The sequence below is a fragment of the Dunckerocampus dactyliophorus genome, chromosome 12 (genome assembly GCF_027744805.1).
Source record: "Dunckerocampus dactyliophorus isolate RoL2022-P2 chromosome 12, RoL_Ddac_1.1, whole genome shotgun sequence".
Classification (NCBI taxonomy): domain Eukaryota; kingdom Metazoa; phylum Chordata; class Actinopteri; order Syngnathiformes; family Syngnathidae; genus Dunckerocampus; species Dunckerocampus dactyliophorus.
This window is the reverse complement of record NC_072830.1, coordinates 28,472,692-28,498,491: the sequence shown is the minus strand read 5'-3', so window position 1 is coordinate 28,498,491 and position 25,800 is coordinate 28,472,692. Positions and strand designations below refer to the sequence as shown.

Below are 25,800 nucleotides of genomic sequence, written 5' to 3'. Positions count from 1 at the left end.
TTATTATAAGAGTATTTATTATAATCGGAATGTCAAGAGGTTTTAAATACAAAACATTAAACAAACATAAAACAACAAAGATGTTCTCCCAGGCAATTCGTACTGTCTTTTCCGGAATGTTGGCTTTTCCACCGTATTGAATGGTTGCATTTCTTTTGCAATGAGCATTTCAATTGGTCGCGTTCCCCTGCTTCCTCCCCCACATACACGTACACGGACACGGACACGTCAGTTTATCAAGCGCTCATCATTATCGACCGGCATAGAAAATGGAAGGATGGATGGATGTTTTAAGGCTGTAAAAGACCTCACCAAACACTTCATACACTTTTCTCAGACAGGCATTAACATTTTCTCACATTTCTCTCTTGTTTAAACTCTCTCAAAGTTCAAATGTTGTTTGAATTTTAATGATCGACCGACTAGGTTGGACACTAACATTTCATTCATTGACTCACGCATTTCACTCCTGCGCGCCGCGTCCTGGCGTCGTTCAGCTTTAGTGTTTTTGTAGCCTTGTTGCTCCTGTCGTCGTATTTTCCTCACACGGTTAGCTTCTTCAGTTTCTTCTATTGTTTACAGTATTGGCGGTTAGCAAGCAGCTCACGTTTAGCTGGCTTGGTAGCCATGAACACAACAGGAGACGGCATGATTGACAGTGGTCCACAGCCAATCAGGACGCGGAAGACAATGGGAGGTGCAGACAGAAGAGAGAGAATAGAGCGACACCGCCGCCTCCCGCTAAAGCACAGAACTACAAGACTCAACTTCCCACAATGCAACTGGTCTTAAAGGGCCAGGCTCAGCCTGTAACAGAGTTCATACGCTGTAAAAAAAAAAAAAAAATTAAAATTGCACAAAAACAATCAGCGAAACAGCGAGGGAACGCTGTATTATTCATTCTTTTGCTCATACTGTTACATTACTCACAAAAAAGTGTGTTGACGGAAATACTTTTGTTTGCCTAAAATCATTCCATCGGCAATACCGGCCATGCATTTACTTGATATCAGATTTGTAGTACCGCCAACCTCGAGCAGGGCTGCCCATCCCCAAATGGGGCCCCATTTGGACCAAGTGGCTGCATGGGGCGTGCATGCAGCGCCAAGGCAGCCTGAAGCAGGAGGAAAAAAAGGGGTGGCCTTGCCCTTGAGTAGCTAACATCACATATCTACAACACACACACAACACATTAACCAACACGGTCCATAAATCAGCCAGTGGGGGCTTGATGTAACATTCAAGGTTTTATTCAATCTTTACATACAGAACATCAGTCAGAAATATACAGTGAACCTTTTGAGGTCCTTTAGGTACACCTTAGAAACGGCAGTCCAACAGATTTTCACATGAAGACCACAGAGTGTGTGTTTTGAACGTGTGTTTCATCCTCACGTTTTTGTTTTTTTTTTAATTCTGTACATGCGGCTCAAGTAATGGTAGCATCCTCACATTTCAAGGGCTATATTTAGTTTGTGTCATTTATTTTCCTTCCTATCAGCAAGTATTGATTACCTTTGGAATGCCAAATATTGGCAAAAAGTTCCCTGATGCGTCACGCGGTGAGAAAGCTGTGCCCGCAGAGCACATGCATAGTCGTGAGACAACGTGGAGATCATTTCCTGACGCGGCTCGTACATTTGGAATCAAAGAAGGTTTAGGAAGCTTCAGGTCGCAATCTTACGTTCATGAGCTTCTTGGCTGAGTGACGCACGGGGGGGGGCTCAATCAAATCCACCCCACCACTCACCGTAATTAGATGAAGTAATCACAATTGATATTATGGCAGATTAGAGAGCAGCGCTTTCCTAAACCCTGAAATGGATCTAATGTGGCCCACAGAAGAGCAGCGCCGGTATACAACAGATCGAGTTGCAATTTACAGAATGCAAACTGAACCGGCGATGTGGGGCTTGAAATGACTTTTCTCCCATTTGATTAACATTTCAATCTCAAGTAACCTACCGAACATTTTACATATGAAAGCGATTTGTCTTAACTTTGATTCAACCATGGCTTTTACTTTGTCAAGTCAGGAGCCCTTGAACGCGCCAGAGGGGCTCGTGGGCCAACAACCCTGAAGACCAGGTGATGCATTTCCGAAATCCATCTGATCCGGCGGCCGACAGGGGCGAACTTACAGCAACGTCCGAACGCTCCAAAATAAGAAATGACCCAAAACCAAAAACACAGAACACGCACACGTGCGCGCACACACGCGTGCACACACACAGTGCAGTTCCAAATGTGGAAATTGTAAATAGTTCATGGTGTTATATTTGTAAATAAGTTGTCATTTTGGTGTGAAACAAGTCTTTTTGTGTTGTTGATGTTGTGGTACAGTTGTTTGGATAGTTCAGCTGTCACAAAAAGCAAAAAAAAATTGTGTCAAAGTGAAAGTTATGCTTGAAATGTATCTTTTTACAAAAAGCTGTTTTTCTCCCTTTTCTAGTTGGGAGCTGATGTTTTCCTGAAACGTGCCTATGTTCTACTGCTGATTACTAAAGAACAGAAAAAGGTAGAAACAAGACGGGAGTCTGATCTTTCTTTTGGTAGGTTCCATGTTTATATCGCCATAGGACACAATATTCTGCGTGCCTTGAAAGATCACTCACAGTCGTCTAAAATGGCCGGTAGTAAACAGGTTGTCCTTTGAAAAATGGCTGGAATTGAATGAGTTCATTAAGACAGTTTATTTTTGAAAAACCGTGGTAGAGTGAAGCAGTGAAATTCGAAGCTCGAAGCTCCAAGTGTCACATGTGTTTTATTATGTTTGTGTGTTTTGGATAATTCCTTACTTTGGATTGTTCGGACGTTGCTGCGTGTTTGCCCTTGTCTAAAGCCACGTTTCCACCAAGTGGTACAGTTTAGCTCGGTTACCATTTGGAAGACGCATCACTCGGCTGGCAGTGCAATACATCAACAGTACAGTAATGGAGGACAGCCGTTTTGGAAAACAATTCTCTATCAGCGGTGTGACTTGCCTCACCCTTTGGGTACCGTAAATTAAAGCTAGGGTTCCAAAAGTAAAAAAAACAACCTCAGACATTTGATCATGTTATTCGGTTCCAAACCAAAACCGAGCTGAACCGTACTGCCTGGGAGCAGACGAGTGCTGCTATGTTCATGAATGAAACGGCTCAAATTCACCCTGAGGAAGCTGATTGTTTGCTAGTGTACTTTAGTATAAAATTGGACATTATCATGTTTAGTTTGGAATTTGTTGCAGTCGCAACAACGAGCCTGACTTGAAGGTAACCTTGAAAGGAAAAGGAATTCGGTCTAAATTCACGTCTGCATCAGTAGCACCAGTAGATCGTAAACCAATCTTCACTATCTGGACTCAGCATCCCAAGGATAAGAAAGTACACTATGTGGTTCTGATTACTTCTAGAAAAGTTACTCTCGTTGCAAAAGATCAGAATTAGTTTATTTCCTGAGTCTGTTGTACTGAAACTAGCAAAAAATTCATTTCACTGAGAATTGGCTTGTATTCAAATCACTGAAAAATGTCATTTGTATTTGAATAGGATTGTGCTGGGGTCCAAACCCTGGAATGTTCCGGACTGGTCTGTTTTGCATACTTGTACAGTACACCTGTGTACCCTGTCTTTTGTGTTGGTGGCTTGTGAAGCAGGACCTCTTCTACACGTTTTTTTTAAAGGTATTATTTTTTACCATGTGCAAATATCCTGAGGAAGGGGTGTCCAAACTTTTTCCACTGAGGGCCGCGTAATCAAATTGAAAGGATGCAGGGGCCACTTTGATATAAGTTATATATTAAAAAAAGGTAAAAAGAAAAAAAAGAAATAGTATTATTAGTATGAACTTTGGTCTTTTTAACATTTTGCTAATATTTCATCATCTTTGTAAATGTTCTTCTCGTACTATTATGACTTTAGTCCCACATGACAGCATTTTTCCCAACCTAATTTAACAAAAATAAATAATTTTATTTTGCTTTGTTTGTTTCAAATCAGAAACTTTTTTCTTTTAATATTTAAACTCTGCACCTAAAATGACATTACTTTTTCTCTTAATATTTTGACTTTATTCTCATAAAATGATGTTTTTTTCCTCATAATATTATGTTATTCATGTAAAATGGACTTTTTCTTGTTAGATTGCTACTTTTTCCTCCTACTATTTTGACTTTATTCTTGTTAAATTACTGCAGATTTTTTTTATTTCTTATTAAATGATATTTTTAGAATGTGCCGTGGCCTGCAAATGGCCCCCGGGATGCACGTTGGGCACCCCTGTCCTATGGTAAATGGCTGACTCTGTGAAGGACGTCTGCTGACATACTGTAGGTAGTTTGGACTTCACTGAGTTGTCGTGTGTGGCTTTGTACGATCTCAACAACATGGTCATTAATACACACTCTTGGCATTGAGACGTGACAGCTTTCTAAAAAAGATATTGTCGAAGAAAACATAGAAACATGCTTAATCTATCTGTTACACATGCAGTTTTTTTAAAAAAAACAAATTTTGCATATCACTTTGGCAAGGGAGGCATTTTAACATATTTTCTTGTTTTTCGTCTTTTCAGCTCTCTACCCTTGATTTGACATGTTTCCGTTTTTTTCTTTTGTTCTTTTACATACAAAAACGTCCTTTTTTTGACTGCACAAAAAGAGCGACAGACAACAAACTGAATCCACAAGTCAATAAGTAAATTAGAACCCCTCCCACCCCAAAAAAAAAGTTGCATAATTAATTTCACACTGACAAATAGAAAAGTAGACTGTGGAGAGTAGTGGAATGTTGGAAGAATTGCTTTGGGAAGTGGCGGACCGCTGATCAATGTGGAGTGTGCCTGCAAGGACTCGTGTGTTCTGAGTGAAAATTGTCTAACTGTGGCAACGCACACATTGAATGTACGTCCTTGTGCATGCTCACGCTGGCCTGAATGAAACCAGACATAACGACATGTGTATTCAACGTGTCCTCCATCGTCTAAATGGCCTGTGTTGTGGAGATTAGATCTGTGCTAGGTAGTGACTCTCCAGAAGGCGCTGTAAATAGCACAGGACATTGGCTTGGCCTTAAGGCGCAAGGTCGGTGATAAGCCTTTTCTACAAGTGCTCCCTGAGGAGAAGCCAAGACTCAAAATCTATTAATAGGCATTGTGGAGTGTCGTGTCAGCGCATCGGACTATACGGTGGAACACATCAATCCCAAATGGGGAGCATAGATGATGCCTGGAAGAGTCTAAATCTGGGGATAATCACCTGGAAGAATCAGAGAGATTATGACAGTGGGAGTGAATAGACAACAGAGAGATTTGGGGGGATTTGGTTGGCTTCATCCTTTCTTCCTGGCGCTCCAACACTTGCTTTGCTTGTTGAGGATGCCGTGTCACGTTATGACGTAAACTTGCTTCATTCACAGCTGTAATAGCCGTAAGTGCTGATATTCTTCAGCTGGTTATCAAAGATGAATGTTAGCTTGGTCATTCGGTGGTACTTTAAACAACCCCATGTGACTTTATTTCTCCGCCTGTTTAACAATATACTGGAAGTAGAACACTGGACATTTAGCATCTGTGTGTTTATACTGTGGAGTACGATGGAGTATTAGGGCCACATAGAAAAAAACAAATCTAGGATTTCGAGAATAAAGTCGTAAATTTCCGAGAATAAAATTGTAATATTGCGTGTCATAGCTGTCTCAGGCAATGCCTGTAACATAAAGTTACAAGAGATTTCTCGTAAATTTACGTCTTTATTCTCGTGATATTACAAATCCAAGGCCATGGTTCTCAGTCGAAAAAGGGTGGATTGCACCTTCCGGGTTGCACCACCGGACCGTCGTGGTGAAGAGAGAGCTGAGCCGGAAGGCAAAGCTCTCAATTTACCGGTCGAACTATGTTCCCACCCTCACCTGTGGCCATGAGCTTTGGGTCGTGGGTGAAAGAACGAGATACAAGTGGCAGAAATTAGTTTCCCCGGGGTATACAGAGGACACGCTGAAGGGATTATGTCTCACAGCTGGCCTGGGAACGCCTTGGTGTCCTCCCAGTGGTACTGGAAGAGGTGGCTGGGGACCGGGAAGTCTGGCCTTCCCTACTGAGACTGCTGCCCCCGCGAACCGGACCCGAATAAGCGGAAGAAAATGGATGGGTGGATGGATGGATGGATGGATGGACTCTTCCTGTGCGAGCTCCCCGCACCATGAGAGAGCAGTGCGGGGGAACTACCGCTGTTGCTACGGAGCCAAATGTCCAACTGCCAACGTGAAAAAGCGACGGAGACGAATATTCCACGTCCAGCATGAAAGCAACCTCACCTACAGTATGTGCAGAGTGAACCCTCTCGTCATCCAGCCTGTGCGGTAAAAAGAGGAGAGAGATGTCAATTTATCCAGGCCAACAAAATGACGGACTTTTTTTTTGTAATTGTTCAAATTTGACAAAAGGAGGAAGTGACGTAGTGCTCGCGCACGCGCAGGACCGATTGCGTTTCCGGTACAGATTGCGTAACGACAGGGAACAAGGATGAGGCGGCAGCGTTGGATAAAGTGGTGTAGTTTTGCTTTTGCATCTACAGTGGGGCGTTCAAGCATCATTCAATAAAGTGCGTAAAAACTCTCAACCAAATTCATGCCATAATTTAGTGCATGTAAACGTGAACGTGTAAACGTGAGTGTGTGTATTTGGGGGGTACATCAGTAAAAATGATTTAACTGGCTCGTCCTGAAGAGGGACCCAAGCCTAATTTTGTTTGCGTTTTGACAGATGTCATTTTCAAGGTTGCCATGTGTAGCCAACGAAACAGTCCGCATATCTGGTTTCACAGGCTCACAGCGAGGTTGTAACGATGTTTATGTGTGTCTGAGAACGTCCTCCACTTCTGTCCAACCAACGTTCCTTCAGTCTGCCACTCTCCCACTTGTCTTTCTAAATCAAAGTGCAACACTTCCCAATGTTTTTTTTCTTCTAATTCTTTCAAAGCTCTCTTATGCTTTTCTCTGACATTGCATGCATGCTGAAATCCACTCAGGAGCTCAACGCACAACAAAACTCCAAGCAATCCACGATTCATTGGTTACACAGCTTGATCATTCAGTAACATTGCGTCATGTAAACATGCTTTTTCAAATGCTCGCAGGCCTTAGTTGCCTGAAGCTGTGCAGCTGATTTTGAAGAAGCAAATCAAGGCTTTCTATGGGAAAAAAACTAGATATTTTTTCCCCAGCACTTTTCGAAACTTTGTACATAGCAAAATCAGTTGCACATGCTCGTATCGTTCAAAAAAAGCTCACAAGGGCAACCCTGCCATTCCCATGTCGATAATCACTTTCATCAGTGAAAAAGAATACAAAATTAAAAAAAAGACAAACACGTCATACATTTGGAAAGTTGAACATGACGTCCCAGAGGACCCACCCATAAAGATAAATAAATGATTTGAATATACTCTAAATGCATAAATAATATCATTGATATGCACTATTCATCGATTCAAGAATGTTTAAATCTGTCAAGGATGGCACCATTGCTTTCGTAAAAGAAAAGTGTAACACATTTGTTAGATATTTCATAGAATTCATTTAAGCTGTAAAAATAAAGAGAAAGGTTCCCCTCGTCTTCTGGACGGTCTCTCCCTAGACTCTCAGTGCCCTGGAATGCTGCATGGAGGAACGTTTGGTTTGTGCTCTGGGAGCGTTTACACGCCCCATGTCTCTGTGTTCACCAGTTCCTCTCCAACATGGACGTAGAAGGAGAGCAGCGAGGGCCGTTACTGTCTTACGAAAAAAAAAAACGCCTCCCGCTCCCCCCTTTGGGGGTCTACATAGCTGCCAACTGTGGCGTAAGCGACACAAAGGGAGGAGGAGAGAAAAAAAAAGTGTGTGGTACCAGTTATGTTTGTGTTAAAATACTCGTTTGCCAAGAGACGAAAACATAAACATCGTTACTCTTCTTCTCTTGGCTTTGGCTTGGACAAGGATGACGCTCATCAGAGCAGCTCTTTCTCACTTGGCTTCACTCTCCCGCCGCAGGAGGACACGACTCCTCTTTCACGTTTTCCCAGAGTGTGATGGCCCCCCTTCTAATCTTGCCTTATTTTTCCTGTCACAGCTTTGACAGGTCTTCCGTTCCTTCTCCTCGCTCTATTGCTGCTCATCCTCCCTGTCCCATCGCCCATCCCTTTTTTCACTGAAGCTGACACAGTCCAGAAAAGCACCATGGGATGCATCAAATGACTGCCGTCATTCCCGCAGCATCCCCAAATAACACAAAGCAGTCCTCTTCCACTCAGTTGTTACCTGCCCGGCCTTCTGAGGATTTGTCTCTCTCGGTCAAAAGACATAAGGGGACAAAGGAGTTTGTAGTAAAAAAAGAAAAAATGGCAGTGAGAACAGCTCTCGAAAAATGAGGTTAAAATGTGTTATCTTTTATACGTTTTCATTTTATGTCTTGGCTCCTAAAGTGACCCAGATGGAGGTTTGGTCTTCATCCCATCATCACAGAGATGCGTCTCGTCATCCGATTTGACCTCCTCTTCCCTTTAAAAATCATAATTACTGCCTTTTCACTCTCGCACATTCCTTCCACTCCTCTTCCTCTGCTCTTTAGCATCAGACGTAGGCCGACTCGCTGGACTGTGTGCGCCCCAGGTTGGGTGGTTGGGACAGATGCGCCATGTCTTTCTTCCTGATCTCACAAATGGATTTCCTGCGGGCCTGGACGCCCCTGATGGCCGCTTTAATCTTGCGCCAGCCCAGATGGTTGAGCTCGGCCAGGTTGAGCACCACACAAATACCGCTCACCGCAAACATGAACACCAGGAAAACAGTTTTTTCCGTGGGGCGAGACACGTAGCACTCCACCTCCTTCAGACACGGGTAGCGGTCACATTCGAAAATCCCAGGCACACTGAAGCCATAGAGAAAGTACTGGCCGGCCAAAAATCCAATCTCCAGGGCGTTTCGGAACACCACCTGAATGATGTAAAAGCGTGAGATCCCTTCCTGTCGACGTACCTTGGAGCTCTTCCCGTGGGTGAGACCTCGTGGGGCATTGGGGATCTCCTTCACTTCAAGGCAGTCAGGTTCTTCTTTACCTCCTCCGCCATCGCCGCCATGCTGAACTAAAATTCCATTAATGTTTCGTAGCTTTCGCGCCCCATCCCTTCCCCCGTAGTCTCGCTCCATGATGGGATAGAGAAAGGAGTAGCGTCTGTCTCTCTGTTTGGCCGACTGGTGAACGGAGTAAGTGATGAAGCAGAGGCTGGGCGTGCACACCAGTATGATCTGGAAGACCCAGTAGCGGATGTGGGAGATAGGAAAGGCCTTGTCATAGCACGCCTGGTTGCAGCCCGGCTGCAGGGTGTTGCAGATGAACATAGTCTGCTCATCCTCATACACCGTCTCCCCCACAATAGCCACGATCAGGATGCGAAAGATCACAACCACCGTCAGCAGTATCCTAGAGAAGATAAAACAGGCATATTAGTAAATCCTTCATTAACTGTCCTTTCTTGCACATCAACCTTCTGGAGGTGTACATCTTTTTCTAAGGAAACTAATAATAATCAAGGTTGAAAATAATTCCAAATATCCCACTGAAGAGCATCACCTGCAGTCTCTGTGGGCATTTGGTGGGAAGCACAACTGAGGTGTCCCATCTTCTCACCCTGGCACTCCATCCATTACCTCTCGTGGTAGGGAACAAATGTAGTCCATTGACACCATAAATGCATACGTCAATATCACATACTAGTGGAAGGGGTGCACATCGGTAAAAGGGGAGTTGCATCCCGACGAACGTGCTCCTACGCGCTTGCTGCGTGCAAACACAGAGAAAATCGCACACGCAAGGCGCGCAGGAAGAAAATTGGGGTGCAAATTATTTTCTGCGTGCACGCAGGAAAACATTGCACGCAGATGAGGAGTGCGTGTGTCTCAAGTTTAAAAGTACATTGTGTACACTGCACGTCCACGGAAGCGGCTCCTCCTGTGGCGGGCGACTCCTCCGGCTGTACACTCCCGACCTCCGTGGACGCACGCCAGCTGCTCACATAACGTATCCGACATTAGTGCGCCTTATCCGGCCACGGCCGGCGGCTCTTCCCGCGGTACACTCTGGTTATCCCGGTGCCGTAGGAAGCCAGTACGGCCATCTTGGAATCGCAGTGAGTAGGCAAGCACGTGGGTGTCACGACACACTTGCATCCCCTCTGATACCCTACTTCCTCTACGTGCTGGCCACGGGCAACAAATTTCCCAAATATCGCGGAGCTCGTGTGTGTGGTAACACGTACGTCGGGATTTAAGTCCTGCTTAAATCTCACTCTCTGCACTCGCGCACTGGACACCGAGTTGACAGCTTGGGGCTTTTAGCGCGATGGCTAGCGCTCTCAACTCCCAATCTGCAGACACTCGTTCAAGCCCATCAGAACGTGGGGCTGGTTGGACCAGGCGGCTTCCACTTGTTCTCCTGGTCTTAACTAAATGTGTATTTTTAAGATTCTACTCGTATATTGAGAATCAGAATTTTAGTTATGTAATGAATTATTAGACCTGTTTTTATGTTTGTTTTATTTGCTCCCAAAACAATGTTGCAGTGTAAAAAATGCGGTCAAAACTTGGGCTGGCAATTTTTTACATATTATCCGGTACCGGTGCCAAATTAGTACTTTTGAAATGGTGCCAGTGCTTCGATGGTGCCCAAACCGGGATTTTAAAAAAAAGGAAAAATACACATTTCATCCAAAAACAATGTCTTTTTTTTAACGACTAAAATGATAACTAATAAAAAAATCATCAATATGAAATAAATCCACAATAAATTGTCAGAATTATCAGAGCAAACCCAGCAGCAATGCAGAACACAGGAACGTGCAATAAATGGACCTGCTATTGCAGGGGTCGGGAACCTTTTTGGCTAAGAGAGCCATGAAAGCCACATATTTTAAAATGTATTTCCGTGAGAGCCATATCATATTTTTTAACACCGAATACAACCAAATGTGTGTATACAGTATTTAAGGAATACTAGCAATTTTAGAATATCAGTCTCTGAATGTATTCTTTGTAATAATGTTGTTATATTGAAGCTAACCAATAATAAATAACTTTTTACCATTAATGCAACTTCTGGTGCTGCATAGTTTTGTGACCTACTCCGTATCTTTCTTTCTTTTCCTTTTTTATCAAAAGGGTTGTCTCTGCACAATTAGCTAGCTGACTATTTGATTAAAGAAGGTTTGATTAAATGAGGGACAACCCCAATAATAATCAAGTTTTGGTGTCTGACACGGAAAACATGGGAAGGACAGCTGGCATTGCGCTAGAAAAAAAAATGGATGGGTTAAAATGCATTACAATGCATATTTTGAATTTTGTAATGTTTTTGTTTCTGTAATGTTTTACTTTAAAATGTCAGGAAAACAAATTAAAATAAACACATTTTATGGTGTTAAGAAATGTCTGAGAGCCAGATGCAGTCATCAAAAGAGCCACATCTGGCTCCCGAGCCATAGGTTCCCTACCCCTGTGCTATTGTATGTTCATGTAGTCGCACCTCGCTCGCCGTGAGCGTGATTGGTGGATAATGAGGAAGTGTTGTGCTGCTGTTGTGGACAGCAGAGGCGAAACGTGTGCGCGGTGTTGGTGTGGCAACGCTGCTGTGTGTCACTCGCTCCAAAAGTCACATTTTTTAAAACCGTGAAAGATGAGAACACAACCAACGGCGAGCTCATGTTACAAACGTTAACAAACGTCGACATTTGTCACATTGAAAATGAACTTTGTAAAAATTCAGTGAAACTTTCTAAATGAACTTTGTAAAAGTTCATCAGCTTTAAGACGGTCGCCTGCAGCCTGAAAGCTTACGGATACTTCCACATGGTCTCTGGGGATCGAGGATTGAAGTTTGCACCAACTCCATCTGTGCATGTTACACGTTACACGTTTTGCAAGAGGATCAAGGTTGTCATTGAGGAACGGACATGCTATGACGCCGTCATGATGTACTGTTATTGCCAGAATATCACAGCATGTATTAGTGTATCCATCCAATCAGTTTCCGCTGTTGTCATCCCCTTTGCTGCAGGGTGTTTGTGGGCTGTAATAAGTGAATATGCTCATTCATCCAGGTCATTGTATTCCCAGGGCATTGGATCGATCGCAACTGGACTATTCAGGTTGTTTCAGAAGACGTTTCGCCTCTCATCCGAGCAGGCTTCATCAGCTCATGCTCAACAAACAGATAAAACAGCTCTCAACTGGGGGGTTGGGGCAGTGTTTATCCTCTCAAGGTAGAGGCATGCCCAGATCCTTTTGTGGTGCAGTCGTTAAGATAGAATGGAGCGACAATGTTAGGGAGCCAACAAGTGAGCTGTGATAGTATGTGTTGTTGTATTATCCCGATTTATAGTCCTTGATCAGTGTCTTTCTTTGCACTCACATGCAAATCCTGGAATTGCAATTTCCAGTAAAGTGTGATAACTGCAGTGAGTGTCACATTCTAACATGAATTGCCTGCTGCCACACTCTTTGCTACGTGAGGCAGTGAAAGAAGATCTCGGGTGACTCGTGACCTACTCCCCAACTGCTTTGTCGTGGCAGTTTAGCCGCAAAGTAGGTCTAAAAGAAGTGGTCCGTGCGTGTGAATGAACAAACCTGAGAATAAAGGTCAAGCAATCAGGGGAGACAACTGAAGAGGCTTTGAGAAAGATGTTGGTCATTGCGCTGAGAGTAAGCGGTAACAGAGGCAAAGAAAACACAAAACATTATTGTGCGCATGATGGAGCGTGACACCGTGTCACTCCTCGGCCGCTGTTCATCTTGATGTGAAGTAGAGAAGAAAAATCCAATTTATCAGGAGAGTAGCAAAATGTCAGTCTGAGCGGGTCCTCCATGTCCGGCTGGTCCGATTACTCACAGTGTGTTTTCTTTTTGTACGTCAGCCAAGCGTGCGCAACCAAGTGTGAGGGTATCGTTTTGATCGCTGTTTGTTTGCTTTTTTAACAGGATTATGCAAAAAGCATAAAAGCGATTAACAGGAGAAACAGTCCAAACGCTTCTGGTACAATACATGGACCAAAAACGGAGGATGGAGCACTCTATGTCGTCTTATTGTCATAACTGGAGCAAAAATAGTATGGTTCCATCATCATCATCATCGTTATTGTCAGAATGAGCAGGGAACACCCCCCCACTGTAACATAGAAAGAAAACAAACGTGCATAAGGAAAAGACTGAAACAATGAGTTCACCTGTCCCAATGTGGGAACATGTTATGTCAGTAGAAAGTATAAGAATATGGAAAGTGGCACAAAATAATACATTCACAGTATGTGTAGTAATAAGAAATACATTCACCTCACATGCTCGAGAGCTGCGGTGTATGGTTATTGACAATGAGCAATGAAGCAATTGACTAAAAATGTTATTTATGGTGATGTGATTTACAGTACAGGTGGTTTACAGCGCTTCACGGTTATGAACGTGCTCCCATAAATGAATTAAAAGCGTCATTTTGGTCTCACTTGAGAACTGCAGCAGCGGAAGGATAACATCGCTTATTAGTTACGTTTCTGAAGCTCCTAACCGGCAGTGTGCCGAAGAAAAGGCCACCATCATGGAAGTAAAAACGAACATCATAAAAAGCTCAGAGAGAGGAGAAACGCCAATATTGACTGCTCACGTGGTCCCAACTGCTCGACTACCACGGCGATCATGAACTCATTCAGTCCCGGCCATTTTTCAAAAGCTCAAATATCTAAACAGCTATACCACAACATAAACAACACAAAAAACGGTTGTTTTACGTCACCGTGAGCTATTTCCACTTTTCACATTTGGAATTAAACTGTGCGTGTGTGCATGTGTTAAAATTTCCCTACAACGCGTAGCCTTCTGCACGCTGCACTCCTCCGTGCTCTTCCACTTCCTCATTGCTGTCACGTGTGTTTACATGCAAAAGATCCATGCCGAGCTCTTATCAAATGCACTTCTGCCACCTTGTGGCCATTTTTATGGCTTAAAACTGCTCTAAAAGTGACATCTTTTAGTGTGCAGTTGCGTCATCACCTCTTTTTGCCTCTCGCGCAAAAATAACAAAAAGGATGTATAATCACGTCTTTGGGATCGGGCATTCAGGTGTATAAAAACGTACGTCTTTGGTGTAGAATAAGCTAAGTGCTAATGAATGCTAGGGTCATGGATTCCATGCGTTCTGACATTAAAACTCGACTTACATCACAGTCTAGGAACGGAACTCCTTCGAAACCAGAGGACCACGTGTATTAGTAGCAATTGTGTGTGTGTGTTCCTCCAGGTAACTGGTGGTTTGATGACACATTTCTTCAACAAATTTGGACTATCATCAACTGAGGTTTTGCAAACATTACATCTGTGATGGATTCCTTTATTAACCCAGCACACACACACACACACACACACACACACACACACACACACACACACATTCTGATTTGCATTACACAAAAGCATAACTATACAGGAGGTCCTTGGTCTACAAACGAGTTACGATGTAAATGATCTTGTAAGTCGGGAGTAATACTTAAGTCGCTCACATTGTACACAGAACACACGAAGGACATATAAAATACAATTATAAAAAGATTACATGCATGTTGCTTTTCCGTTCACCTTCATGACGGTTGCCACGTTTGAGCGGCACGGGCGGGCACAGAGCCAATCTTTATGAACTTTCTGAGCATTTTATGTCTAATTTTACTTCACTTTCTTTCACTTTGAAGCGCTGCAATCAGAAGAGTCTCAAGCTTGGAAGACAGACACAATGAAGGGCATAAAAGTTAACTAAAAAGAACAGAAGTGACATGGCCCTTCCTCAGTGTAGCGACAGGATGTAACTAGTTTTCTTTTTCTTCTTCTACAGCATTAACGATTTATGGGCGGGCGTCGTAACTATGAAACGTAACAGAAGAATTGCCTGTAGTTGTAGTTCTAGATGTTCTATCTGGTTCAGGAGAGTCCTGTCTACAGTACAGCTTGTTAGTGGGTGTCTTTCTATGAACCCAGTGCTGACTTGGCATATCTTTATGTTTGTCTGCATGGTTGATGTTAAACAAACATACGCATGCAAGCAAGCAGTAAACAGATGGCAAGCTAGTTTTAGTCATCCACGTTCCTCTCCTGCAAAAATATTTTCTTTGTTTTTTTTCTTATTCCACTCATCCCTCATTTAATGTTCACATCTAAGACCAACAAACGGCGAGCTTTGTGCTTCCTGTGAGGACGGCGGCTGTCTCACTCCACTGTAAGTCTAAAAACAGACTGGCTATTTCTTTTAATACGTTGATTGATCCTTGCCTTGAAGTTTGAGGCGAGTTTCACACAAGATCAACTCACTAATCACCACCATTTATTTTAATGAGAATTCCATAAATGATGATATGATGAATGGCTCCCATTACTCAAATGTTGACACCATTACTATAGCCCATCAAATCTGACCTCATTACATTCATGATGGATTTATGGCCTTTGTGTGGATAGTCAATAGATGGTGACATGTACTGTAAAAATGCCTTTTCTGGCAGTGTGGAAGGGCTAGACAGAAAGGCTGCAGGAAAACGTATGTGTCAGTGTTTGTAACACTGATGAGGTTTAGACTTTAACAGCGTAAGATAAGGACGTCCGTCATCAGAAATGTTGTTGTTACTCCTGATCTTGTAGTGTGCAGGGTTTTAGTACGGTGGCTGACAGACGCAAACACGCAGCAACGCACCGATCTTTTCAAACACAGAAATGATCCAAAACCAAAAACACACAAACACCACAAAAAAACAACAATGGGAAAATGCTGCAATCACATAAGCGCTGCAGGATCTAAAACGAATGCAATACAAAAACACACGCAAACCCTCAAAACACGTGCGTGACAGAAATGCTGCAAGGTCACGGAACCAAACGGAAGTTAGCCAGGCTACTGGGGGTGCCAGGTACATTCTTCTCAAAAAGTTGGTTGCTGTATAACACAGCAAAATATTACATCTTTATCTTGAAAGATAAGCTAAGAAATATCAAGCGTCTTTACCGTCAGTAGATACATACAATGAGTGGTTGATGCCCCACTATTTTTCCATGTTAGACAAAGACAAGATGATCTTAAATCAGTCAAACTGGATTGCAGCTTTGCAAAAGTGAGTTAATGAAGGGAGAAACCCTGTCACTGCACCTGAGACATTGCCAGATAGGAGTTGGATTGCATTTGGTCGTGTGACGGGAAGTCTACCAATCACACGGTGGCTTTGCCCCTCTTGTGTGGTACAGATGTGGATCCACAGGGCAGAGATAATCCTTTCCAGCGCGTGGCGGCACGCACTTCACATGCACTGCTCATCATAACCACACACCACTCCTGATGACATCTACAGTGGAAAAAGGCGGATATATTTTCAGTCTCCCCACCTGGGATGAGCTTCCAGTTCCAAGTATTGGGGGCGGGTGGAGAAAAATACAATGAAAAATGAAAGAAACAAAAATGTGTTTGCCCTTGTAATGACTGCATTAAGAAGCTTAGTGAGAAGCACATTCACAATACCAGAGTGTGCCACTAAATACTGTATGTGCACACATACACACACATACAGTTCCGGTCAGAAGTTTAAATACACTCCTCATGACAATTCAGCAATTTTGGGCCCTCAAAGGTTGCAGTAAACAGGATTTTTTTCTTTATTATTATTTTATTTCATTTTTTGTCCATTAAGGCAGATAGTATTGTTGATCTAAATGCCCTTATTTGACTTTGTTGTTTTGTTGTTATGCTGATTTCGTGCGGCCGGACCGGAGCAGGAGGGGATAGAGAAGAAGAGAAAAGAAAACAGAGAGGGGAGTGCGGGGACAAGAGGGGGGACAAATAAGAGAGAGACAAGGACAACAGCAACAACAACTGTGACAACAATAACAAAACAACAGAAACAAACAGGACTACATCAGCAAATGGATTTTTTTCTTTAAACACATGGTGGGGGTGTGTAGAGTACCTCCCCACGCGAATGTCAACGAGTTCCAAAACGCCGCGGGGAGCTTGAGCGATTTCATTTCAAAGTTGGTGGGTTTGAGACCATTTTTCCATGAATTATAAGGCATAATAATGGAGTACATTATATCAAAAGCTTATTGCAGGCTATTTTGGGAATGTATCACCCGCAATAAACGAGGGAACACTGTACTTACGTTACTATCCTACTCAACTTGCATGTCATAAGATTCAGTAAAAATAAAAAGGCACTATTTTTGGACAGAATTTGATGTTGATGTCTATTTTTAATTGACTGGTTCCGCACCATTTAAGCATCGGTAACATTTCAAAAGTACCAACGTGGCACCGCTATCGGATAATATGTAAACTATACCCAACCCTAAAAAACAGCAAGTACCAACTATTTCAACTAGCAGTGTTTAGAAAAAAAGACATCAAATTGCGTGTTAGGATGAATTAGTTCCAGACAGGGATAAAAAGATTATAAAGTCACTAGAAAAACAGTGTGGTTGGGACATCTTCTCCTTAAATTAAAAGAGAAACCAGCCAGTGCCAGGACAGTGTGTGAGAGATCGTGGGGGGCAGTAAGGAAATCCAGCAATGGGGGAAAATCTCATCATGGAGAATGAATTATATAATAGTTTCCACACGCAAACCCGCTGCTGTAATCTGTGACTGGGCCAAGGGAGGATTCTTGCATTAGCATTTTTTTTTATTGTTAATGCCATCGAATAGCTTTAGATTATCATAGCCCACGCATTAACCCCCTTCACCTTTCTGTCTAAAACAGAGAAGAGCTCTGACTTAACTTTTGCACCTTAACAGAAGACAAGAAGGTCCTTCTGAAGCCAGCCTCGTCTTGAACTAAACCTCGGACCAAATTGTGCACCAAGCTACGTAAATGTTGGATGCTGGTCGTTTATTAATATTGTTTGCACGCGTGCAGTCAAGGAATATGAATCCCGCTAAACCGCATCCCTTCATGCATACTGTATACGTGGCAGACATATTAGCATGTTCCAACACGCTCACACCCTCGGCTCCCAGCAGACAGTTTGCTGTTTCCTTTGAATAATATTTTGCAGGCGATGGGGATTAAGCAAAAACATTATGCCAACACTGCTCATAAACGCCTCTTTTCCTGCAGCCATCATGTTTACGCACTGCCTTATTCCCTCATTCGGATCCTCATGATAGCAGAGCTCGTGCGCTGCGCAGATGTTTGCGCCATGCGTTCATGAGGAGGATTGTGAGCATTTGATCGTAAAAATCAACGAGGCCGTGCAGTGATGTGAAAACACTACAGTAGATTTCTAAATTGTGCACACACTGAATGGCACTCACATCACCGCTTCGTATGAAAGCTTCTACAGTGTTTACAGGCGAAATTAAGAAGATTAAATTCGCCGCACATGCATAAACTAGTGCGATCCGATCCCAGAGCTGTGTTAAAAATGCAGCATTTTTTGATTGGCACTGTCAGAAAGTCATGAACTTAATGATATTACACTGCTCCAACCCCAATAATAAGTTGACAGTATCCCTCAAGATCGACATGATTGGCCGATAGCTGCAGAACTGAGGTGTGCTGTGCAAATCCAGCATATGGAGTGCTACCGATCCAAACATGTACTGCATATTGACTTTCTTGTAGGTTCGACTCACGTGCGATTTTCAAGCCAGTGAAGCTAATGAGAAAGAAAGTAATTGACAAGGAGTCAATAAGAACTGCAAAGAGAAAAGATGTAGCTATGGAGATATAAAAAAAAAGAGGAGCAGCTGAGGTTCCTTACCCAGAAACCCCATAACCCCCCTTCAATCCCCTCTCCACTCAACTTCCCTCTGCTAGTTACCACGGCAACAGGCAAGGAACAGGGAAGAGACGTGTGGAAAGAGAAGGGTGCCGCCCAGCAGCGGAGTCAACTGAAACGGCTTGTTTGCGCTCAGGTTCTGTTGGACATGCCTCACACAGCTCGTTGACTTCATTACGCCGCAGCGTAGAAGATGCTTTGAAGATTATTCATTGAGGAAATACACTGGCCTCATTTTACTTCATGCATCATTTATTTCAAAAAAGGTTGCTTGGAATGTTGACAAGGAGACGCACAACGTGAAGATAATGATGCTCTCTGTGAAATAAATTGCATTCAGTATGTGATTTACTGGCGGCAGTGTCATCAGTGCTCTTTCTGTGCTGGCAGCTTGTGACAGCGATGTAAAGCCCTCCGACGTTATGGCTGACCTGTTTATCATTCTCAGACGCTCGCCTTTAACCTCCGTCACCACCCGGGTCCTCTCTGCTTGGCTCTGTCTTTAATTGCGCTTATCAACCATCAGTTTCTTGTGTACTGATAGAACTTAGGGAGTTCAATGCCGCATTCGAGGCTGATGGGAAGATGAGAATTATGAATTATGACAACACACCACAAAATGTTTGACTGCTTCAAGGTAGGATTTCTTTTCAAGTTCGTCAGAAGACCTGACAACCGACGCAATCTTTTTATGCAGCTCAAAATGCAACTTCATTCATAGCAGATATTGTGATGCACAGTGTTCCCTCGCTACATCGCGGTTCACCTTTCGCGGATTCGCTGTTTCACACATTTTTTTTTAAATGCAATTTTGCATTTTTTGTTTTTTAACAGCGTATGAACGCACATTGTGTTCTGAGTCCTTGTGATGTATTAGAGAGAGCTACCGGTGCTCTGTTGTATGTGTCTGTTATTGTATGAACTACTGCTACCAGGAGAGGGGGTTGTACAGAGTTGAAGTCGTGCGTCCCAGTACGTGTTTACGTGCCTGTACGAGCATATCACAGCAGATAATAGCTGGCTAAATACAGAGCCACAACAGTCCTTATAGGCCAAGAGAGAACCTGCCCATTGTGTTCTGCGTCCTGATTGGCTATAGACCACTGTCAATCAATTTTCTTCGTGCCATTTTCTGTTATGGTCAGTGGTCGCTAGCAAACTAGCTAACTGTGTGAGCTGCTTGCTAATCGCCAATAAACAACAGAAGAAGAAGAAGAAGAAGAAGCTAACCGGCTTGAGGGCACCATTATGTAGTAAATGAATCTTCGGTTCAGAGAGTCGGACAGGAGGAGGAAAATACGACGGCAGGAGGAATATGTTTTAACAAGAATACAAAAACGTTACAGCCGAACAGTGCTAGGATGAGCCACGGTCAGAGGAGTGAATGCGTGTGAGTCACTCAATCATTTCTTGTGTCCAACCTAGTAGATTGATCATTAGCATTTAATAAAATAACCCACAATAGAGCCAAACAAAGTGGCCAGTGCCAGCATTTTCATAAAGAAGTCGAGAAATACAATCGAATTCAATAAATAACTCACAGCAAAACACGAAGGTGTGGATCCCGCTGCCTCGTAGCCATCTTTGTCGACAATCAAGTCTTCAGTCAAGGTAAAAGTGATATTAAATGTTCATGTATCCCTTTCATTCGTCATTTGTATGTATTTCAAATTGTTTTGTGCATGTAAAACTAAATCTTTCCCCATTTCCTGCTCTGATCCAACAGTACCTGCAGCTACACAAGCCACAATATCAGGTACACCTGTACATTTAATGCAAGCTATACAGCAGATCTGTTCACGATTTGTATTATTTCCCCTCTGAAAAGGCTGTTTTTCCCCACAGCAAATACACCTCATTCACCCCTATCATTTAGAAATGGGTGATAACAAAGAATAAAGAAATAAATGACATACACAGTACAGTAATCCCTTATTTATTGCTGTTAATTGGTTCCAGACCTGACCGTGTAGCGTAGTTATGGCAGAGAAAACCTGCTCACAACCTCCTTAATATGGTATTTACCACTATAAGAGCCCTCTGGACATGAAACATAGTAGTAGACATAACGAGAGTAAATAAGCCATTTAAGACATAAATAAAAGTTATGCTCATGTGTGTCACAGTAAATGTGTTCCCACTGGGAGCTAAAGTGACTGGCGGACAGGAAGTGATGTCAGGGGCTCAGAATTGAGTTTTAGCTTGTCGTGGATTACAGTCGCAACAGTAACCCTCCATCCATCCATTTTCCATGCCACTTATCCTCATTACGGTCGCGGAGGTATGCTGGAGCCTATGCCAGCTGCCTTTGGGCGAGAGGCGGGGTACACCCTGGACTGGTTGCCAGCCAATCGCAGGGCACATATAGACAGCAACAACCATTCTCACTCCCATTCATACCTGTGGACAATGCAGAGTCTTCAATTAACCTAACACGCATGTTTTTGGAATGTGGGAGGCAAAAGGTGTACCCGGGGAGAAAACCCACACATGCACAGGGAGAACATGCAAACTCCACACAGAGATTCGAACCCGATCTCCTGACTGTGTGGCCAACATGCTAACCACTTGGCCACCGTGCGGCCTTCAACAGTGACCCGTGTCGTTATTCTGATTATTAGTATTATGATTACTATGTTATTATTGTTGTACCTGTTGTGAGGTCATTTAAACCTGCAATAAAAACCTGTAGTTACGGCCATCAAGTCTGGTGCTTGTCTCACCGAACAATTACTGACACCCTGTGACCAATGTAGAATACTACATTCACAATTTCAATGCGTCTTCCTAACGGCTTATATTTGTTTTTGACTTTAGCCATCCTTATGCTTGAAAATGCTTAAGTTAGTTTTATTTTAATGCACAACTTGCTTAAATATGACCTTTTTAAGTGACACTAGGCTAATATTGGGCTGTATTCAACCACAAATTATTCATTTATGTATGTTTGAAAAAACGTGAGAGTAAAGCTGCAAATTTTGAACCTCCAATAGGGCCTCAAAACGTACACAATTACACAATTTATTCCGAATGTTGATCCACAATCAGAGGAGAAAGTCAATGTCAAGCTCGGAAGGACGGTTTGGAGGCGGAGGAGCGAGCTTTTTATGGATGTCACAAATACTGTTTTTTCGTCGCGGGTGGTCTTAATCGTGAATACAGTAGTGGGGATCTTTCACTGTACAACAAACATTCTGCATTTACAAAAGTAATGATGCAATACTGCAATATACTGAATAAGTACACCAAGAAACTATGATATATTTTATGTGCAACACAGAATTTTTGACGCAGATCTCACGAGATAGTCTCCAAGTTGTCGAGAGTGAGATTGCGCTTCATTTTTTTCCACCCTCATTTGAATGTTTTTACGTCCCTGAGGTGGATGGTCATCCAAAAACATCGAATCCTGTCACATCAAATATGGACACTCGTCAAAGCTTCTCTCTGAGGCTGCCTTCCTTTGCTGTGGTTTATCAATAGCTCCAAGTTCACAGCAGGTCATCTGGCATTACGCTATAACCAAGCACACACATGCACACACTCATAAGCCCACAGGGATGTTCCGGCGCTTGGGGCCAGTGACAGAAGGAGCGAGGGGGCTGCACTCTCCCCTGCTGACAGACCTTTATCCTGCATGGCCACCCACTTCCCAACAGGCACGCACACACACCATTACACCCGAATGCAAGGGCCAACGTTACAGAGCGTTGCAGAGACTGAACACTTATTTGTTCCAGGTTACAAGGACACCTCCTCACTCGTGTGCACACACACACTTTATTTTTAATCACACAGATACAAACTCCTCCAGATGTTGCAGGGCGTCACAAAGCCGATTGTGTCTGACATTGCCAAGTTCAACCAATCCCCTCAGAACAGAATGAAACATCCTCATAGCAACCAGGAATAGTTATTTTAACATGAACCTTCCCGTCTGGGGTCTTGGCAGCACGCATGTGTGTGTGTGCTCCTATAAGATGATTTGGGACTATTCTTAGTACAATTCTAGCTGAGTTCACAATGAATTCCATAGAAGTTCAGCAGACAAATGTGAAGCTTATTTTAGAAACAATGAACATACAAAAAACTAGCAGTACCTGCACAATGTAACACCATCCAATACAAGGGTCGTTTGAATAATTGTTATTGCTATTATTGTTGTGCCCTGTAATGAGTGCCACCGCTAAGATACCTGCCAAAGAAAATTGCGAGTGCCAGCAATTTGATAAAGAAGGTGAGAAACACGACTGAATTCAATCTCGCCAGGACATACAGGACGTCGGCATCAACAATAAATTCCAATTAATATTTTGCATTGTTTTCTGCACATAAAACAACAGTTACTTTTGATAAAATATATTTTTTGCTATTACTTTTGGGTGTCTGGAACATAATTGGATTTCCATTATTTCCAATGGGAAAAATTGCCTTAGTTTTCGTGCATTTCAGTTTTTGTCAAAACTTTTGAAACAAATTAATGACAATAACCGAGGTACCAAAATTGCCTTTCTAATTTTCTTTTTTGTTGTTGTTTTGGAATGGTGATAGGCTTAACAAATCTCACTGAAATAGCATTTTGACATCATGTAAAAGACATGCTGTGAATGAAATCTCAGTAATAAATATGGAGAAGTGGTAGGATTAAATAAGCTCTGCTCCTTCCTGGTGCTTTTCGGACATGGTCAACTGTGCAAATTTAAATGTTCCTTGATGCAACTCAAGCATGTGCGAAACATGTACTGTAGGCTGGTGGTGTGCAGTCAGGGTCAGCACAGCCTTCTCTGCTGGACTAAACACCATCAAAAGCACTGACTTACATTTACAATTTCAAGTCTAGTATTTGTTCCATGAAACTGTATTCATTTATTCCATCAGCCAATTATCTTCTTTCAGTAGAGTGTCTCTTAGCTACACTGCTTCCCGTAGTGTCTGTGTGTGTTGGATTTTTTTTGTCCAATCAGCTTCTATGTGTTGCCATATCAGTGTAATCTGCACAGGGCCTTCAGAATCAGGAACGCTCGTGCATGCAGCATACATACTATTAGCAATGGTTAACGATACCGGCCCTCGCAGTGTATCCTAAAAAAAAGGTCCCCACCGAAGGGCAAGGTACCAAATACCAAATGTGCCACCCGCTGCTGATATAGACACATACAATGTACATTTTTTTAATCAAAAATACAGTTTTGAACCATCATGAATTACAGAGCAAACACAAAAGCACCATCGTAACTTACATCAGGGGTGTCCAAACCTTTTCCAGCGAGGGCCACATAGTGAAAAGTGAAAGGATGCAAGGGCCGCTTTGATATTTTGTAAAGCAACATACTGCATGTGTAGATCTGAGAAGAAGTGATGCATAGTTCAACACAAACTGCATCTCAGCTCTCTGATTCAAGTGCAACAGTGTATTATTAGTAATACTCTTGTGTACCCATAGAACCTAGGGAGTACTGTAGGTTCGTTACAGTATTACGTGAGTAATACTCTTTTTTCCTGTTTTTGCTGGGGGGGTTCCAAATATTTCAACTTGCTTCTGAAATATTCTTCATAAAAGTTCTTTTGTAATATTATGACTTTATTCCCATAATATTAGAAGTTTTTCCCCAACCTAATTTTCCAAACATTACAACTTTATTTTGTTTTGTTTGTTTCTGCTGTTAATGGTACGACTTTTTGAAAATATGTTTTTAATATCTCAGCTCTGTGCTACTAAAATGTTATTTTTCTTCATAATACCACAAGTTTAATCTTGTAAAATTGTGACTTTTTTTTCCTCAGTAGAATACAACATTTTCCTTTAATATTTTGACTTTATTCTCATAAAACTACAGATGTTTTTTCCATCTTTGCTGTTATTGTTTTATTTTTATTTCCCAACTATTTCAACTTTCTTTCTGTAAATATTCTTCTCATAATTAGGATTTTATTCCCATAATATTTTGACTTTATTCTCCTGACATTATAGATTTTCCGCAACCTAATTTCCCAAAAATTACAACTTTGTTTGTTGTGTTGTCTGTTTCTCATAATATCACAATTTTTGTTTTAAATGTTTCAACTTTATGTTACAAAATGACATTATTTTTGCTCATAATATGACAACGTTATTCTCCTATTCTTGTAAAATGACTGCATTTTTTTTCCATGTTTGCTGTTGTTTAGGGGTTTTTCTTTAAGTTTTCTTGTTAAATTCTATTTTTCAAATGTGCTGTGGGCCGAAGAAAAAACAGCCGCCGGCCGCAAATGGCTCCCGGGCCACAGTTTGGACACCACTGACTTACGTTATATCACAAACACACATCACTCCATCACTTTCTCCAAGAAACCCCTTTTTCTCCCAAATGTAATACAAATTAACCACAGCCATATTTATGCATTTGGATGATAAAACACTGGAAAATGTCCACCGTAGTAATACTTGCAAAATGAAATGAGCTGTCACCATTTGGAAAACCTGCTCAATGAGTTAGAGCAATATTTAGACATGGGGGAGTTTTTCACGATTAACAATCAACTGCATCTTAATATTGAGAGACTTTCCTCTCAACACCGCACAGACAAAACTGTGGCAGTTACCTTGGCAACAGATTAGGCCACCAAGGAGGAGTAAAAATAGAAACCTTGACGCCAAGAATAGACTGCTAAAAATCTACTGCGAGATATCATTCACCATAGACCACTGGCACACGAGAAAAGAAGTGATGCCGCCCTGTCACCGTGGCAACAGTCCAGCCATTGGCTTATTTGGGTTAGGGCAGGTCAGTGGCTCTCAATTATTTTCTGTCACGCCCTACTGGGGGACAGAAATGTTTTTGCGGCCCCCGATCAGAAATGCTACTGAGAAACTGATAACATCTATGTATTTATCTACAGACTGAACTCGAAACTGAAACCAGCGAAATGAAACAAAATGGAGAGCAGTGAAGCGTGCAAGCGTATTCAAGAGTCAAACTGCATGTTGAGTACAATAAATTCATACATGTTGGCAGGTCTG

The 25,800-nt window shown here is 42.4% G+C and overlaps 1 protein-coding gene across 2 annotated transcripts in view; it reads right to left on the bottom strand.

Annotated features, from left to right (window-relative positions):
* Positions 1-3,778: 3,778 nt before the first annotated feature.
* Positions 3,779-25,800, bottom strand: part of LOC129191020 (gap junction delta-2 protein) — a 36,740-nt gene continuing 14,718 nt past the window's right edge. For both annotated transcript variants that reach the window (XM_054793955.1, XM_054793956.1), the window contains one exon: positions 3,779-9,435. In XM_054793955.1, coding sequence (XP_054649930.1) covers positions 8,586-9,435 — 850 coding nt within the window. In that variant the 3' untranslated portion in view covers positions 3,779-8,585. The remainder of the gene's footprint in view (positions 9,436-25,800) is intronic.